This window comes from Salmo salar, chromosome 17, assembly GCF_965601325.2.
Source record: "Salmo salar chromosome 17, fSalSal1, whole genome shotgun sequence".
In the NCBI taxonomy this organism is placed as follows: Eukaryota; Metazoa; Chordata; class Actinopteri; order Salmoniformes; family Salmonidae; genus Salmo; species Salmo salar.
In genome coordinates this window covers 62,150,781-62,170,332 of record NC_138307.1, presented here as the reverse complement: position 1 = coordinate 62,170,332, position 19,552 = coordinate 62,150,781, and the positions used below count along the sequence as shown (strand labels likewise).

Sequence of the window (19,552 nt, the reverse complement as noted above, 5' to 3'; positions counted from 1 at the left end):
CTGCAACAACAGTATTGAATATTGTATGAAACTAACTTTGTGCTGTTCGGTAGCTGTGTAGCCTACCCTTTAAATTGTAATATCAACTAAAAGGCCTCCACTCATTCAAACATGTATGGCCATACTAGAGGACTAGTCCCATGTGAATAGTTGACATACAGTAGGAGTGTCTGACAGGAGGGCCATTGTGCCACACTATGTGTTTGCAATTACATTTTGTTTTATTCAAGCGCAAATAAATAGGTATTTACATAACAACTAAGTTAGTGTCATTACAGTGCAGGTCAATGTTGTTACAGCATACAATTTGAACTGTTTAACTTGTTAAACGTATACCAATGTAATTACCATGAAATAAATACATATTGTGGAACTGAATAGCCTACAGTGATTTTTTGTTGTAGATATTATCGTGAATACACAAGTAGGCTATATATAAGTGTAGCTGCTTAAAATGGATTTCAAAATCGAACACAAGAACAATGGGCATACAGAAGAAATCCTTTTTTTTTTAAATGCCACTTTCACTATAGGCAACTCTGTATCCTACAAATGTGGAATTTCGGCAACAAAGTATCTATGTCTATGAAAACTCGGAAAATGTGTCTGTGAGAGATGGAGGCGAGGCGGCTGCTTTCTGCTTCTTCCCAGTCCAGTCTGATCTGATGCGTGTGGCTATGCCAGTGGAAAATACCGTTAATTTCTCTCCTTCATTTTTTCCTTTCTGCGGGAAGCTTCGGATTCGGGAGCCTTGCCTTCTCTCCTCCTACAGACATCACATCCGGGTCAGTTGGCTGCAACTGTGTGTTTAGCGAGCTCAGTACAGCATCGCAGGCTGAGACAGCTGCTGTGTATCCTGTACTGACATGGATACTACCACTGGCGTTTGTTGAAACTGTTCACCATAACATCAAGCTGGGAAGCTAAAACCAGGGACGCCCGAGGACAGGACCGATAATTTCTTGCATGGGTGCCCTCAAGGGATAGCCACTATTCAGCCATGTCCAAAAGCCTGAAGAAGAAAAACCACTGGACCAACAAAGTCTATGAGAGTGTCATTTGCAGGAATAAGGAAGGGGAGCTTGGGTTCGAGTTGAAGGGAGGCGCGGAGAATGGACAGTTCCCTTATCTTGGGGAGGTTAAGCAAGACAAGGTGGCCTGCCAGAGCGGCAGACTGTCCCAAGATGAACTACTCCTTGAGGTCAATGAAACGCCAGTGGCCGGACTAACCATCCGGGACGTACATGCAGTGGTCAGACACAGCAAAGACCCTGTCCGCCTTAAGTGTGTCAAACAAGGTGAGTGAACTGTCTGCACGACTCTTTTATCCACTCTTTTGTCTGCTGTTGATTAAAAATGCTTTGACACGTATTTCTATTGTTCCCCCAAAAATATTGAAATAACTAATCTCCGAAGTTGAAAGAAGACGCGGCTAGGGAGCGCAAACTTTTCTTGTTGCATCCTGATCTATTGTGTTCAAAGGGCGGACGTGCAACAAAGTTACATTCAAATGATGGTTATTTTGTAGCACAGCTCCTTGTATTTCTCTATAATACAGTTCATGTTGCTGTAGCAGAATTGGTGTCATGACTGGAATGGGGGTGTGTTATGTTTGGAGGTGTAATCGGATTCAGTTCGCATATCCCGGAGGCGGTCGGCAGCTATCGATGATCTTGTAAAATATGCTACATATTTTGAATGGTTTGTAAATGTTCTGCCTTGAGTCATGTTTCGGGATTTATGTCGTTGGCCTGGCTGTCAGACAGGGTGGAATGTCACTCTGGAATGTTATTGTCAGGCGTGTGGGTGTGGCATTTTGTTTCATGATTTAGTCATGTGAGTTCTGATGTTGGAACATTTAAATGTTATAATTTATTTTCAGGGACATATATTCTAATACATAACTATCACATTTCTTTAATTTAGCGGGAAAAGGTACTAAAGTTTGACTACGGTTGCATGAGAAATAAGTCACCCATGCCATGGGCGATGTATTTTTTATTTTTATGGATACAGTATTCAGTTATGCATTCCGCGAGTAATTGCTTCACGTGCTGATTGGGTTACATTAGATGCACATGTGCCCATGCAGGCTCGCGCCTGAAGTCAGGAGGCTTCACGGTTTGGAAACATAGTGAAATTAAATATGTATCCCTTATTGTTGTGAGATTCTTCAACTGTAGATGGTTTGTTTGGAGTTACAATATGAATCCTACAGTAGCCTACTTGTCCGTGTATTATTTGTAAACCATATCAGGAGACAAGGCTATTGAACAGTAACATTCAGTGATTAGCCTTGTATTGTTTTGGGCTCCTCAAGGTCAACAGTCTTCTGGGGACTCTTATAGAAAACATACCTTCTCAGTATGCTTGGAGAATATAGCCTATGGGAGTTCCTTTGTGTGGAAAACTGGACTCATTATGGTTGTAGTGAAAGTGAAGGTGGCTACTATGAACCGTTTATTGTGATCAAATGTTTTTTTAAATTTAGTCATAATAATTTTCAGCAAACATCAATACATACATACAAAATGAAGTTTCACCTCCCACCCCGTCCCAATCCCACCCCACCCCATCCCAATCCCACCCCACCCCATCGCAATCCCACCCCACCCCATCCCAAATCCACCCCACCCCACCCCTTCCCAATCCCCCCACCCCATCCCAATCCCACCCCATCCCAATCCCACCCCCACCCCATCCCAATCCCACCCCACCCCATCCCAATCCCACCCCATCCCAATCCCACCCCATCCCAATCCCACCCCACCCCATCCCAATCCCACCCCATCCCAATCCCACCCCATCCCAATCCCACCCCACCCCATCCCAATCCCACCCCATCCCAATCCCACCCCACCCCATCCCAATCCCACCCCACCCCATCCCAATCCCACCCCATCCCAATCCCACCCCACCCCATCCCAATCCCACCCCATCCCAATCCCACCCCACCCCATCCCAATCCCACCCCATCCCATCCCAATCCCACCCCACCCCACCCCATCCCAATCCCACCCCACCCCATCCCAATCCCACCCCATCCCAATCCCACCCCACCCCATCCCAATCCCACCCCATCCCAATCCCACCCCATCCCAATCCCACCCCACCCCATCCCAATCCCACCCCACCCCATCCCAATCCCACCCCATCCCATCCCAATCCCACCCCATCCCAGTCCCACCCCACCCCATCCCAATCCCACCCCACCCCATCCCAATCCCACCCCCCCCCATCCCAATCCCACCCCATCCCAATCCCACCCATCCCATCCCAATCCCACCCCATCCCAATCCCACCCCACCCCATCCCAATCCCACCCCATCCCAACCTTTCAACTGCATAGGCTATGGGGTTTTACTGAATATAGGCCTACTTTCTGATTGTGGGCGGCTTTAAACGCACACAGTAGTTATGATAGAGAGCTTATAGAGATATAACACTTGCAGGAAAACCTATATTTGCATTGTACACAGTGACTAGCCTATGCCCTTCCCTACAGATTTTTTTCATCTCCTCTGAGCTAATAACATGGGATGTCTTGCATTTCAGGCTGGGTGAGAGATCTGTCATCTATCCTCTTTGGGGTAAAAAAATAAGCAAAACCCTGTAAGGAGCTTTGGATCAAAGTCTTTGGCTGTGTGCTTTGTGTGATTGGGAGGCCGTTCCACGTCATACCCAGGGGATTTTCTCAAATGAAAGATATACTGTATGAACGTCATTTTCACACTTCCTCTGTTAGACACGTCCCCATCGGATTGCTCAAGCTGTGGAAGTTTTGTCATGGCTTTATGTGGATCACTTTAATAACTCTCTCGCTATAGTTGTTTGTCAAGGTTTTGCTTGTGCCAAGTATTTATCTTTTAATTACAGACGTGGACATACTTTGATTGGACAGTAATATGCTCCTTTTTCAATTATCACATACTAATGACTTTAATTCAATTGCTTTTTTATTAGATGAATTGTACCTTGTAATGTATTGGCATTCTTGATACATTATGTTGTAGAGAGGCCATGTTTCAGTGAAGATGATTCAGCTGGCTCAAATCTGTTCCATTTAGAAACTCTTGGTATCTTTCAGTGAAGATGATTCAGATGGCTCAGATCTGTTCCATTTAGAAACTCTTGGTATCTTTCAGTGAAGATGATTCAGATGGCTCAAATCTGTTCCATTTAGAAACTCTTGGTATCTTTCAGTGAAGATGATTCAGCTGGCTCAGATCTGTTCCATTTAGAAACTCTTGGTATCTTTCAGTGAAGATGATTCAGATGGCTCAGATCTGTTCCATTTAGAAACTCTTGGTATCTTTCAGTGAAGATGATTCAGATGGCTCAGATCTGTTCCATTTAGAAGCTCTTGGTATCTTTCAGTGAAGATGATTCAGATGGCTCAGATCTGTTCCATTTAGAAGCTCTTTGTATCTTTCAGTGAAGATGATTCAGATGGCTCAGATCTGTTCCATTTAGAAGCTCTTTGTATCTTTCCAGTCCAAAGAGCTTTGGTATGCCAGAGAGACGGTGCGTGTCAGGTCTGATATGACATGATATGGAGATTCCCCATGCAGATTGGCAGGGAAGACCGTTTATCCCGACTGCTACTGTCTTACCCGTTCAGAATAGATTACACAGTAATATATACAGCACAGCGGCACAAGTCTGATAGTGACCTTGAACGTTTTGATGCCACTTGCCAGTCCTCTTATCAAGAGAGCTGGGGACACCGCTGAACGTAGCCAAAGTGCTCATCATTCTCAGCCATGACAGTGTTATAAGCAAAGATACATTTCTCCTAGTCCTATTTTAGCACAATAAACCAATGGCTTGCCTGTCCTAGATAGCTCAAGGAAGCCAAAGTGTCACTCTCCCTCTTCTTCTACCTTCCAGTTGAAGGGCAGTATTGCTGACAAGTTTACACGCTTGGTTAATCTCCAATGGTTGATCAGGGTGTTGTAAATAATAGAGCTCATGTTGAACGGTGTGATGCTTCAATAAGGTCATAACTCGAACACATCCTCCCCCGCAGACTATTGCTTTACACATTCCTTCCTTCTCCTTCATTGTGGTCTTTGATGCCATTAAATAGTTCTAGTTTAATGGGTTTACAGCCCTGCATCTCTGTTTTGCAGTAGTGATGTGCACAGTTTATGTGATTAGCCGTGCTGGAGCACTCAATTTCCATTGCGCTTTAACCCTTGTGTGGTGTTCATGTTTTTGTTATCCACCCAATGTTCGAGGGTCTGATGGGCCCACAGGCAATATACACAGCATACATGGTTAATATTAGACAGCATACATGGTTAATATAGACCGTATACATGGTTAATATAGACTGTATACATGGTTAATATAGACCGTATACATGGTTAATATAGACCGTATACATGGTTAATATAGACCGTATACATGGTTAATATAGACTGTATACATGGTTAATATAGACCATATACATGGTTAATATAGACCGTATACATGGTTAATATAGACCGTATACATGGTTAATATAGACCGTATACATGGTTAATATAGACAGTATACATGGTTAATATAGACAGTATACATGGTTAATATAGACTGTATACATGGTTAATATAGACCGTATACGTGGTTAATATAGACCGTATACATGGTTAATATAGACAGTATACATGGTTAATATAGACAGTATACATGGTTAATATAGACCGTATACATGGTTAATATAGACCGTATACATGGTTAATATAGACCGTATACATGGTTAATATAGACAGTATACATGGTTAATATAGACAGTATACATGGTTAATATAGACCGTATACATGGTTAATATAGACCGTATACATGGTTAATATAGACCGTATACATGGTTAATATAGACCGTATACATGGTTAATATAGACCGTATACATGGTTAATATAGACAGTATACATGGTTAATATAGACCGTATACATGGTTAATATAGACCGTATACATGGTTAATATAGACAGTATACATGGTTAATATAGACAGTATACATGGTTAATATAGACCGTATACATGGTTAATATAGACCGTATACATGGTTAATATAGACCGTATACATGGTTAATATAGACCGTATACATGGTTAATATAGACCGTATACATGGTTAATATAGACAGTATACATGGTTAATATAGACCGTATACATGGTTAATATAGACCGTATACATGGTTAATATAGACTGTATACATGGTTAATATAGACCGTATACATGGTTAATATAGACCGTATACATGGTTAATACGTATGTATGTATGTATGTATGTATGTATGTATGTATGTATGTATGTATTTATGTATGTATGTATGTATGTATGTATATATATGTATGTATATGTATATATGTATGTATATGTATATGTATATATATGTTTTCATCACTATTGATGTGTATTGCTTTGAACTGAACAAGTTGGAAGGACAAATTTTACATACAGTATTTTATGGAAATGATAAATGAGCCCCATTGAACACAAATTAAGGCGGGTCTACACACCACATGAGGGACAGAGTTTTACTGTGTGTGTGTGTTGCAAATGTATTTCTTGCACTTGATGCATGTGAACTGTGTCTTCCTGTCCTTCTTGGGTCCACACACATCGCAGCGCTTATTCTTGTTGCTACCAGCTGCAATCTAGAATGATGAAAACACTTAGTTCAGGAATTTTACTAACATCTCACTCACACTCTCACATACATACACTACCGTTCAAAAGTTTGGGGTCGCTTAGAAATGTACTTGTTTTTGAAAGAAAAGCACATTTTTTGTCCATTAAATTAACATCAAATTGATCAGAAATGCAGTGTAGACATTGTTAATGTTGTAAATTACTGTTGTAGCTGGAAATGGCAGATTTTTTATGGAATATCGACATAGGCGTACAGAGGCTGATTGTATTTCTGATCAATTTGATTAGCTTTTCTTTCAAAACCAAGGACATTTCTAAGTGACCCCAAACTTTTGAACGGTAGTGTAGTTACAGCAGGCAAAGGTAGGACACACACACACACACACACACACACACTTACTTCCGGTATTGGAGTTGTTAGTTCTGTGGGTCGGGGTGATGGGGCACCAGCATCCTCCTCCTGAATCCTCCTCACGATAGCTGCAGAAGCTGGGGTCCTTGGGATATGTTCCCTCCTCTGGATTTGAGGTCTTACCAATGCCTTTTCCAGCTCCTCGAGAAAGAGCCGTCTCCTCTGGAGCTTCCCTCTATTCCAATCTGGGTTCAACGCCACCCAGATGACAAACGCGTTGTACGCCGAGATGTCCAAGATGTTGAAGAATATCACAAGTGGCCAGCGTAGCATTCTTCTTTTGCAGCTGTAGCCAGTCACCAGCTTGTCTAAATTGTCCACCCATTTTTTTGTGGCATTGTAATCCATTATGATTTCTGGTTTGTGATGTTCCTGGCCAGATTCTCTCATTCCTATGCAGCGTACTCATGAGTACCACATTTTTGCCTTTCTTTGGTACGTAGGACACTAAGGACGTGTCGGCCGTGAACACGAACCTAGAGGAATTGATAGGCCTGTTCCGTGTATTCAACAGCTGAGGTGGGAGCTCTGGCTTATTTTTTCGTACTGTTCCTACCATCATCAGCTTCCTCTTGAGGAGCTCCTGTCCCAGCTTGTGTGAAGTAAAAAAGTGACATTGTGGCCACAGAGTCCCTGTGTCACGTCCAGGACAACCCGCATCCCTTGGTTCTTCTCAGGGGCTTCTCCATCTGGCTTCCCCGTATGCACTTGCAAGTTCCACGCATATGATGAAGCAGCATCACAGGCAGATGATTCCATATTTTGCGGGTTTAAACGGTATGTACTGCCTGAAGGGGCAGCGGCCCCTAAATGGCATAAGCTCCTCATCAACAGTAACGTTGGGCCGTGGGTTGTAAAACAGGGTAAGGCGGTCCACTCACTTGTCCCACACTGACCTGATTGCAGCTAGCTTGTCTCTCTGCCGCCGAGCTGGTCTGGTGTCTTGGTTATCGAAGCAGATAATCTTGGCAATAGTGTGGAAGTTTTTCAGCGACATTGTTGTACTGAAAAGTTCTCTGCCAGTTTCTGCATCCCACAGGGATTTTGTGGATTCCCCATTGAATCTGAAAACACCAGCAAGGATAAGAACCCCAAAGTATGCATGCAAATAAGTTTAGTCCATCTCCTTCCATCTCTCTCCAAAAACACGCCTTCCCTCCAAATTAGTGCAGTCCAGAATTATTTTCTGGATGGTGTCTGGGATGAACAGTTCAATAGAAGCCTTTATGTCCTGCACATGAGTAACCGCCATCCGTATCGGCCCTGGTTGCATCCTTATCACATTGGCAGCCATGCGGGGTGGCTCATTCCTTGGGCAAGAAGACCATTCAATTTCACAATTTTTTGACATCCATATTTCTCCTCCTGCAGGCTGCTGATGAGCTGGTTGCTGACGGGCTGGTCCTGGGGCTGGCTGCTGACGGGCTGATCTTGGTGCTGGCTGAGGGTCAATCTCATCCTCTTCTTCCAACTCAATGTCAGACTCCGAATTGACAGAGACATGATCCTCATATTCTGAAAATTCTCTTTCTTTCAAAGTGGAAGACGCTCCTTCCACACTAGCATCTCTCGCTGCAAAAATTATTTCTAAGGCCCTCTGAGCAGAGATTATTTTTGCCATTCTGATTGATTGTGGTAAAGAACCACACATGCAAAGCTATTTATTTGTTGTGTCCCTCCCCCAATTTGCACCTGGCTGGGGTAGAGTGTGGGGAAAAAACAGATTTTGTTTTACAATGTATCAAAATAATGTATTATAATAACATTGTGCAGGTTCCCGCAAGTCATTGTGTAGTTTCACACACTACAACGGGTAAATAGTGTGAGAAAAGCGGGAGACAGGTAGACAGGCAAGGAGACAGACAGGTTATTGGTGCTATGTTGAAACAGCAGGCCCAGGGAGGAGGAAGTCAGAGTGAAGGCACACAGCAAACCTTTTTGAAAATGTTTTACTTGTTTTCACCTACACACACACTTTTCCACACTTTTATTACCCTCGGGTCCACTGGACACAAACACCACATATGTAATATAAATGTGTAGGGGGTGCACCGTGTGCACTCAATGAAAATGTGTTTTTTTTTACATGTTCCAATGCCAGAGTTTCATTTTTCTTTTAATAAACATTGAAAATAGGTCCCACAATTCCCTGTACATTTTTCATGACCTGTGTAAGTAACCCAAGTATTCCTGTTGCAGTCCACACACACACACACACACACACACACACACACACACACACACACACACACACACACACACACACACACACACACACACACACACACACACACACACACACACACACACACACACACACACACACACACACTGCAACTACATTTGAGAATCTGAGGTCTTCATTGGTCCTCTAGGAGAGGATTAGATGAGATTGCCAGCAGCAATCAACTCTATGCTCAGCATGTAATTAGAATATCTCAACTACAGCTGATTGGGACATTACCCAAGATAGGACCCAACATAGGACAGTTACACCCTGAAATTGAATGGATAGACTCAGACAACTGCGGTCTAATGAATCTTCACTATGAGAAGGACACAAAAGAGGTATGACTGGCAGGCAGCAGAACCAGCTCTGTATTCTGGTATAGCCTCAGTCAGTGGACTGACACTAGCAGTGTACTCTTATGTAAAGGTGATTGTGTGTTTGTCACTAAACCCATCAACTCCTGCTCTGTTTTCCAGAGGCTAAGCTGTGGTTTAGCAAACCAGTCTGCTTTCCCTCACAGCCAGGCTCTGCTTCTCAGCCAGTCTTAGTCAGCGAGTGGGTATGGAAGTGGGACTGTATGGCACCATAGTGAGACACCAGTTTCTCGTGACAGACGAAACATCGAGTAGCTGGCCAGGCCAGCGTGCACATGAGATTTGGTTCTGAGATTAATGAGAGACTGGCTGAGTGCCCAAGATGCAGACTTGGCCTCCCAGAGAGGTGTTGGGCACAGGTACGAGGAGACATTTCCAGGTCAGCTCGAGGCGTTGGTGATCCTCGTCCGCGACCCACTAGGCACCCTGGCTAGAAAAATTAATTAAGTCTGAGTGGCATGGGCTCTAGACTCTGTGGATTCCTGGAGCGTTGGTACTCTGCACAGCAACACGCAACCATGTCCATGACTACCCTCCGAGCAAGGAGAAGGCATCTATAAACTTAGCCGGCTTCATTTTAAAACCCCTCCGTCTTTTTGTCCTCGAGCGCTCTGACCTGTCAAGAGCATGTTATCTGAAGGAGAGAGGAGAGTAGGGAGGAGGACCTGACTCACCAACAACCGCTCCAGCACGCGTGCCCCACACAGGGAGTCAAATCTTTCCCCCACTAGTAACAGCATCCACAGACAGGAATACACAGCCTGTCTGAGCTCCTGGACGTTGAATTGTGTTGCAGCTCAGCCTTTCTGTTAAGCACACAGATATGTTGCACAGTTGGTTCAGACTTACTTGTATAATTACTTTGGATATGTGCATGTTAGTTATTTTGGATCTTGAGGCATTATGCATATCTGACTTGGCAAGCTACAGTCTGTTTATAAAGTAAAGGGTGATGTTATTTATACAGTATGTAAGTAGGCTATACAGTGTGGCTGTAAGAGAGAGTGAGTTAGTTGGTGAACTGAGGTCGGTTGGCCCGTGGTGCCGTTACTGAATGATGGATGCCTGTGAGAGTGGACTGGACTGGTCTCTAGTCTCAAGTGGAGGGTGGAGATGGACCTAACACTACCCTAGCATCATGTCTCGGGTACCATGTTGTCCGCTCGGTCACTCTGGAACCAGACAAATTCATCATTACTGTCAGTTCACCAGTTCACCTGAGAGTGTGTAAGTAGCACACACACACACACACACACACACACACACACACACACACACACACACACACACACACACACACACACACACACACACACCTACCTGCCTCTGGGACTATTCTGCTGCTGTTTCTCTTCAGTCATGCATCCTAACGTGCCCTGTGTGCGCTCACTCACAAACCCCTTGGGTTGTCAGCGTACCTGTGAATCAGTGAGGCTGGATAGAGGTGGAGACATCCTGCTACTGTGTGCTGTTTTTACACTGTCTGACTCCCAGCCTGACCTCTGGGGACAGCTAGGTAGTGATACATCAGACCAGACACTCCCACAGCAGACCTGTCTGTCTTATTCATCCTATTGAGCTGGCCAACTCTCTCCATCAACCTCCACTGAACTGTCTATGGACGAGCTCCACTGTGCATTCTCTGCACCGGGGACTGGTGTCCATGATATTGTGGGGTGTTTTTCTGTTGTGTATCTTGTGAATACAAGAGTTGGGTCTGTGTTAGATGTTTCACCAGAGATGGTAGAAATCAGCTTTGAGATGTCTGCGTTAAAAGACAGTATTATCACGTCATCTGTGTCACAGTATTGGAGACTATAGTAAAGTAGTCTGTAGTAAAAGAGCTAAATACTTCTCTGTTACTCTGCAAGACACTGCAGTTAGTAGCCGTTTTAAAGTATCTCTCTGACTGCCAAGAGACATAACATATAACCTAACCTAAGCATGTACTTCATCCAGACAGACCTAGATAACTTTTCTTTTATTTCTCTATTTTCTTTCTCTCCGCATTGTTGGGAAGGGTCTGTAAGTAAGCATTTCACTGTTAGTCTACACCTGTTATTTACGAAACATGTGACAAATAACATTTGATTTGATTTCAATGAAATGCATCTGTACCTACAGTATTTACCGGTACTAGATATTTGGCATTTGACACAGATACTGCTGCAAGCCAGATGCAATATATCTGTTCTCCACACATAGTGGCTGACCAGCGTCTGTTACCAAGGAAGCTAAGCAGAGACACCGGATGTCATTGTCATACTCTATTTGACATAACCACCCTCTGTGAAGTGTCTCTATGAGATGTTTTTCAGTTTATTTTGAATCCACTCAGATGCTAAAGGAAATGGGCTTTTAAAGCTCCACAGAGAACAAACCAGAAGGCGTTGTTACCAGTGCTATCATGAAACCACTTATCTGTACTTGTGATACATTATATTATATTAGGGTCATCCCTGGTTCGCCTATAGCTTATTGGATTTGAGCTGAAGTCATTTATATTGAATCTCTGGGCTTCTATCAGATGTGTAGGCTTAGATACATGTAGGCCTATAAGTGAATTATTGAAATGATACGGCATGGTGTATTATATTCAGGAAGTATGTTTTCCAGAGGGTCCAACATATGCTGTATATGCTCACATTAATCCCTGGTATTACAATCTCAAGATATACATTGTGGCAATTTGGATGTATTGGATTGTTAATGCCATAGAACGTCACACTCATACCATCTACTCATTCATGATTACATTGATGCGCGCACACACACACTACATGTTTTTAAACGTATGTAAATTGTAAAGTCTTTTGTCTGTCATGTCTTTTTCGTTACGTGTCAGACCCCAGTAAGACGAGCTGTCCTCATTGGCGTCGGCTAATAGGGGTACTAATAAATCATATCAAATCAAATGGACACACTTTAAGCAAAAACCCTTATATCAGATATGAGCGCTCACAATCACATCCGAAGCAAACCATTTATATCCAAACCACAACTGAAACCACAAGCCATCTCTGTTTCACAGTTGAAGGGGATATTTTAAGACTATCTCTAAGTAGTGAATGTGGGATCAGACTTTGATGATGTTTGAAAGACAGAGTATAAATGACATACATTGATTGTACAAAACATTAAGAAAACCTTCCTAATATTGAGTTGAATCCCTTTTTTCCCCCTCAGAACAGCCTCAATTCGTCGGGGCATGGACTCTAAGAGTGTCGAAAGCGTTCCACAGGGATGCTGGCCCATGTTGACTCCAATGTTTCCTATAGTTGTGTCAAGTTGGCTGGATATCCTTTTGGGTGGTGGACCATTCTTGATACAAATGGGAAACTGTTGAGCGTGACAAATCCAGCAGCGTTGCAGTTTCTGACACACTCATGCCGGTGCACCTGGCACCTACTAGCATAACCCGTTCAAAGACACTTAAATATTTTGTCTTGCTCCTTCACACTCTGAATGGCACACATACACAATCCATGTCTCAATTGTCTTAAGGCTTAAAAATCCTTCTTTAACATGTCTCCCCCCTCCATCTATACTGATTGAAGTGGATTTAACAAGTGACATCAATAAGGGATCATAGCTTTCACCTGGTCAGGCTATGTCATGGCAAGAGCAGGTGTTCATAATATTTTGTACACTCAGTTTAAGCCTTGAGCTTTTGGAGCCTGAAAATACATGATCAAAGTGATTGATAGCTGGTATTCAGTAGTCATAAAAGTATGCCTTATTTACTTTGAAGAACTACTAAAATAGTGATTTTGTCAGACAGCATAGGCAGCAGCTCTATAGAGATGAGATAATGACTTGGAATGAAATAATAAAGTCAGCAAATATATATATAATGTGTGTGTATTTTATTAAAGCAAAGTAATGTGAATAAATGATGGTTAATAAGTGATAAGCAGTAATGGGCAGTCACTACCATCATGGGACTTGTATTGTTTTATTCAGTGTTGTTACAGCCTTCAACCCACATAATGCATAGTGCATTTCATGTAAAACAAATAATTTCACAAAACCGAGATCGAAAGTCGTGATTATTTTTCTATCATCTTACCAAAGCCGAATTGATCTCAAAAAGCACTAATCGCTCAACACTACCAGCCAGGCATACCAGCCAGTGGATGAGCTGCAGTAGTTTCTCTCCAGGGACTGTGAAGGCCTGGCTGACTGGCACGTGGGTGTGCCTGGCAGTATCAATTCCTCCTGCTGAGCATCTGACTGCAGGGCTGTGTAGGTATCCTTGATCAAGGACATGGCCTCCACCATAAAGATATTTCACAACCACCAGACTGGATCTAGCAGTGTTTCCTGTAGATTAGCTAGGCTGGTTTTTAATGGTAAAAAAGGGTTCCAAAAGGGTTCTGCGGCTGTCCCCGTAGGAGAACCCTTTTTGGTTCCAGGTAGAACCCTTTTTGGTTCCAGGTTCTTCAAAGGGTTTTCCTATGGGGACAGCCGAAAAACCCTTTTTGGTTCTAGATAGCACCTTTTTCTAAGAGTGTAGGGGAAACGCTGTACTGTATCTAAACTTCCTTTTAAGCAGAACTTGAACAGGCCTAGACTGGACGAGTTGTTTTCAGTATTGGGAGCAACATTTCATAAGGGCTGTATTTCATATGTGCAACCATAAAAGCAGAAGCCTTTGGAATGTAAAGCATACCTCTTTAGAAACCCTAAACACATCTACTTATACCCGCTATGCATTGAAAGCCCCAATATGTTGTGATCTTCATGCGTTGATGTTGATACAGAGTCTGGTCGAGTGTGGAGACGTGAGGCAGCACACTAACAGTAGCTTAGCCGTAAATATGTCCCCGTGTGATGTTTGTCATCTAGTGATGATGAAGGCTCCCTCCTTCCCTCCATCCCTCCTTCCCTCCCATTGATAAGGAGATTGTCATCTTTTCTACACAAATCAAAGTGTCGGGCCGAGGCGGGGATTTGCCTGCAGTAAATGCATGGTTTCTCCGGGGGCTGTCAAAGCGCTGGCTCGCTATCGATGCCAATCAAAGTTGCCTACAGGAACAGTGTTGGCACTCTGTCAATGTGCTGTGTTGATTATATAGTAGGAGAGTAGCTAGCGTACAACCCAGCGCCGTCGAGGAATCATAAATCACAAAGACGTAGAGGATTTTACACTGCAACTCTTTAACCATCTACAGATGCTCTGAATGGTTGGCAACCAAACATTTATACAGTATAGTGTAAAATGCAATGACAAAACGTGCATACAGGAAACACAGGCCTTTGGAATCTTGGAGAAAAGCATTGAGGGTTGAGAGAGAGAGAAGCTTACTTATAAAACAGAGAGAAAGAGACTGTAGAGAATATTCTGCAAACCCCACAGCCTGCACCGGTTCATGCTGAATCACTGGGAAAGTGAACTGTTGAAGCCCCACAGTATTCAGAGAGGCTGGGGAGCTGCTGTGTATCTGAGAACTAGGATGGACTGGCCACTGGCTGCTACAGCAAACAGAAGCTTACCTTCACCTCTCTCTCTCTCTCTGTGTGTGTGTGTGTGTGTGTGTGTGTGTGTGTGTGTGTGTGTGTGTGTGTGTGTGTGTGTGTGTGTGTGTGTGTGTGTGTGTGTGTGTGTGTGTGTGTGTTTCAGAGAGTGAGAGAGAGAGATGGGAAACATCAAGAGAGTGAGGAACAGTGTGTGCGCCTGTGTGCTTCATAGATCGAGCAAGCTGGCGAACTCAAAGAGAGTGAGGAACGGACGGAGTTGCTTTCTTCAGGTAGAGGCAGATCTGTTCTATGAAGATGCGGGGGAACATTGATTTACTGCTGCCCAGTATAGATCCCACACTGCCCGTGTGAAGGATAGTTAAGTCTAGCCCTACAACTCAATTCCATTTTAACTTGCTAGTAGTACAGTATCTCTCTAGCTTTCTCTGTCCCCTCTTCTCTCGATCTTTACATTTCTCATCTCTCCCTCTTTCCATTTTCTCTCCCGCAAAGAGAGGTCATCCTAAGTCCTCACCTCAGCCCATAGTTAAGCACAGTCGTTTCAACTCCTTGGAAAAGAGCTTCTTTTCTCCCTCCCTCTCTCACTGTCTCTCTCTCTCCCTCTCTCACTGTCTCTCTCCCTCCCTCTCTCACTGTCTCTCTCTCTCCCTCTCTCACTGTCTCTCTCCCTCCCTCTCTCACTGTCTCTCTCTCCCTCTCTCACTGTCTCTCTCCCTTTCTCTTTCCCTCTCTCTCGCTCTCTCTTTATCCCTTTTCATATTTCATCCTATTTTCTGAGAAGAGGCAGCAGGGAACGGCGTGTTAAATCAGTCCAGAAGGGAAGGTGGACAGGGAGGGGGGACTGACTCACTGCCATCCTGGACCCATAGACACCGACATTATTCATGCTTTCTAAGAGTCAGTGGGAGAGAGAGCTCCTTAAATAAAACCAGTGGCACTGACTGAGACACAGGCCAGTCCTAATCCTCCATCGAGAGATGAGAGAGAGATAGAGAGAGATGGGGCCTACTCCCTTTCCTCCGACCGGCTGCAAATCAGGTGCCTCTAAGAAACATCCTCCCTTTGGATAGAACCCAGAGGACTTTAATACTGTCTGTTTGGATAGAACCCTGAGAGCTTTAATACTGTCGGTTTGGATAGAACCCTGAGGGCTTTAATACTGTCGGTTTGGATAGAACCCTGAGGGCTTTAATACTGTCGGTTTGGATAGAACCCTGAGGGCTTTAATACTGTCTGTTTGGATAGAACCCTGAGAGCTTTAATACTGTCCGTTTGGATAGAACCCTGAGGGCTTTAATACTGTCGGTTTGGATAGAACCCTGAGGGCTTTAATACTGTCGGTTTGGATAGAACCCCGAGGGCTTTAATACTGTCGGTTTGGATAGAACCCCGAGGGCTTTAATACTGTCGGTTTGGATAGAACCCTGAGGGCTTTAATACTGTCGGTTTGGATAGAACCCCGAGGGCTTTAATACTGTCGGTTTGGATAGAACCCTGAGGACTTTAATACTGTCGGTTTGGATAGAACCCCGAGGGCTTTAATACTGTCGGTTTGGATAGAACCCTGAGGGCTTTAATACTGTCGGTTTGGATAGAACCCAGAGGGCTTTAATACTGTCGGTTTGGATAGAACCCTGAGGGCTTTAAAACTGTCGGTTTGGATAGAACCCTGAGGGCTTTAATACTGTCGGTTTGGATAGAACCCTGAGGACTTTAATACTGTCGGTTTGGATAGAACCCTGAGGGCTTTAATACTGTCGGTTTGGATAGAACCCCGAGGGCTTTAATACTGTCGGTTTGGATAGAACCCTGAGGACTTTAATACTGTTGGTTTGGATAGAACCCTGAGGGCTTTAATACTGTCGGTTTGGATAGAACCCTGAGGGCTTTAATACTGTCGGTTTGGATAGAACCCTGAGGGCTTTAATACTGTCGGTTTGGATAGAACCCTGAGGGCTTTAATACTGTCGGTTTGGATAGAACCCTGAGGACTTTAATACTGTCGGTTTGGATAGAACCCTGAGGGCTTTAATACTGTCGGTTTGGATAGAACCCCGAGGGCTTTAATACTGTCGGTTTGGATAGAACCCTGAGGACTTTAATACTGTTGGTTTGGATAGAACCCCGAGGGCTTTAATACTGTCGGTTTGGATAGAACCCTGAGGGCTTTAATACTGTCGGTTTGGATAGAACCCCGAGGGCTTTAATACTGTCGGTTTGGATAGAACCCTGAGGGCTTTAATGCTGTCGGTTTGGATAGAACCCTGAGAGCTTTAATACTGTCTGTTTGGATAGAACCCTGAGGGCTTTAATACTGTCTGTTTGGATAGAACCCTGAGAGCTTTAATACTGTCCGTTTGGATAGAACCCTGAGGGCTTTAATACTGTCGGTTTGGATAGAACCCTGAGGGCTTTAATACTGTCGGTTTGGATAGAACCCCGAGGGCTTTAATACTGTCGGTTTGGATAGAACCCCGAGGGCTTTAATACTGTCGGTTTGGATAGAACCCTGAGGGCTTTAATACTGTCGGTTTGGATAGAACCCCGAGGGCTTTAATACTGTCGGTTTGGATAGAACCCTGAGGACTTTAATACTGTCGGTTTGGATAGAACCCCGAGGGCTTTAATACTGTCGGTTTGGATAGAACCCTGAGGGCTTTAATACTGTCGGTTTGGATAGAACCCAGAGGGCTTTAATACTGTCGGTTTGGATAGAACCCTGAGGGCTTTAAAACTGTCGGTTTGGATAGAACCCTGAGGGCTTTAATACTGTCGGTTTGGATAGAACCCTGAGGACTTTAATACTGTCGGTTTGGATAGAACCCTGAGGGCTTTAATACTGTCGGTTTGGATAGAACCCCGAGGGCTTTAATACTGTCGGTTTGGATAGAACCCTGAGGACTTTAATACTGTTGGTTTGGATAGAACCCTGAGGGCTTTAATACTGTCGGTTTGGATAGAACCCTGAGGGCTTTAATACTGTCGGTTTGGATAGAACCCTGAGGGCTTTAATACTGTCGGTTTGGATAGAACCCTGAGGGCTTTAATACTGTCGGTTTGGATAGAACCCTGAGGACTTTAATACTGTCGGTTTGGATAGAACCCTGAGGGCTTTAATACTGTCGGTTTGGATAGAACCCCGAGGGCTTTAATACTGTCGGTTTGGATAGAACCCTGAGGACTTTAATACTGTTGGTTTGGATAGAACCCCGAGGGCTTTAATACTGTCGGTTTGGATAGAACCCTGAGGGCTTTAATACTGTCGGTTTGGATAGAACCCCGAGGGCTTTAATACTGTCGGTTTGGATAGAACCCTGAGGGCTTTAATGCTGTCGGTTTGGATAGAACCCTGAGAGCTTTAATACTGTCTGTTTGGATAGAACCCTGAGGGCTTTAATACTGTCTGTTTGGATAGAACCCTGAGGACTTTAATACTGTCTGATTGGATAGAACCCTGAGGACTTTAATACTGTCGGTTTGGATAGAACCCTGAGGACTTTAATACTGTCGGTTTGGATAGAACCCTGAGGACTTTAATACTGTCGGTTTGGATAGAACCCTGAGGACTTTAATACTGTCTGTTTGGATAGAACCCTGAGGACTTTAATACTGTCTGTTTGGATAGAACCCTGAGGACTTTAATACTGTCGGTTTGGATAGAACCCTGAGGGCTTTAATACTGTCTGTTTGGATAGAACCCTGAGAGCTTTAATACTGTCGGTTTGGATAGAACCCTGAGGACTTTAATACTGTCTGATTGGATAGAACCATGAGGACTTTAATACTGTCTGATTGGATAGAACCATGAGGACTTTAATACTGTCTGATTGGAATGCTAATAAAGAAACGTGTTGTTATTCCAACTTTTATTCTCCTCTGCCGCCAAGAGTCTGGCTGAATACCTCTCCTGGAGGCAGCGTTCTCTTTTGTCTCTGGCACTGTTTACAATCTTTGCGTGTGTTTGTGGCTTGGGCTCACACGTCCCAGCGTCCTCCTGTGCGTCAGATCTCTCTCTGTGGATAGTGGTCGTCAAAGCAAACACAGTGGGCTGCTGAACATCCCATGTGATTAGTCAAAGGAAAGGTGTCACCCTGGTACAGCTGCAGAATGGCAGGCATGCTTTCTGTTGTCTCTGCCAATGCCCATGTCTGCTTGTTGCTGTTATGCTGCTGTTTTGTCCTTTCCCTCAGATTCTGGATACTCTGACGTCTGAAGCCCTGAACTGGACTTTGACTTTGCCAAAGCATTTTCTAAAGATGGATTGCTGTGGAAACCCAACAGAAATGAATCTAGCTTTGATTACATTTGATTCAGTTTCTATGCTGTAAATAAAGGTATTTCATGTCTTGAAGTCAGCCACATAGTAGCTTAAAGAAATCAAACACCTTTAAAACGTCTGACAGGTTGCACTGGA

General features: G+C 43.8%; 1 protein-coding gene across 1 annotated transcript in view; it reads left to right on the top strand.

The window, feature by feature from the left end:
• The first annotated feature begins 763 nt into the window (after positions 1 to 763).
• Positions 764 to 19,552, top strand: part of LOC106576364 (membrane-associated guanylate kinase, WW and PDZ domain-containing protein 2-like) — a 271,642-nt gene continuing 252,853 nt past the window's right edge. The window contains 1 exon segment of the mRNA XM_045699968.2: positions 764 to 1,298. Within this exon segment, the coding sequence (XP_045555924.2) occupies positions 1,001 to 1,298 (298 nt within the window). The 5' untranslated portion in view covers positions 764 to 1,000.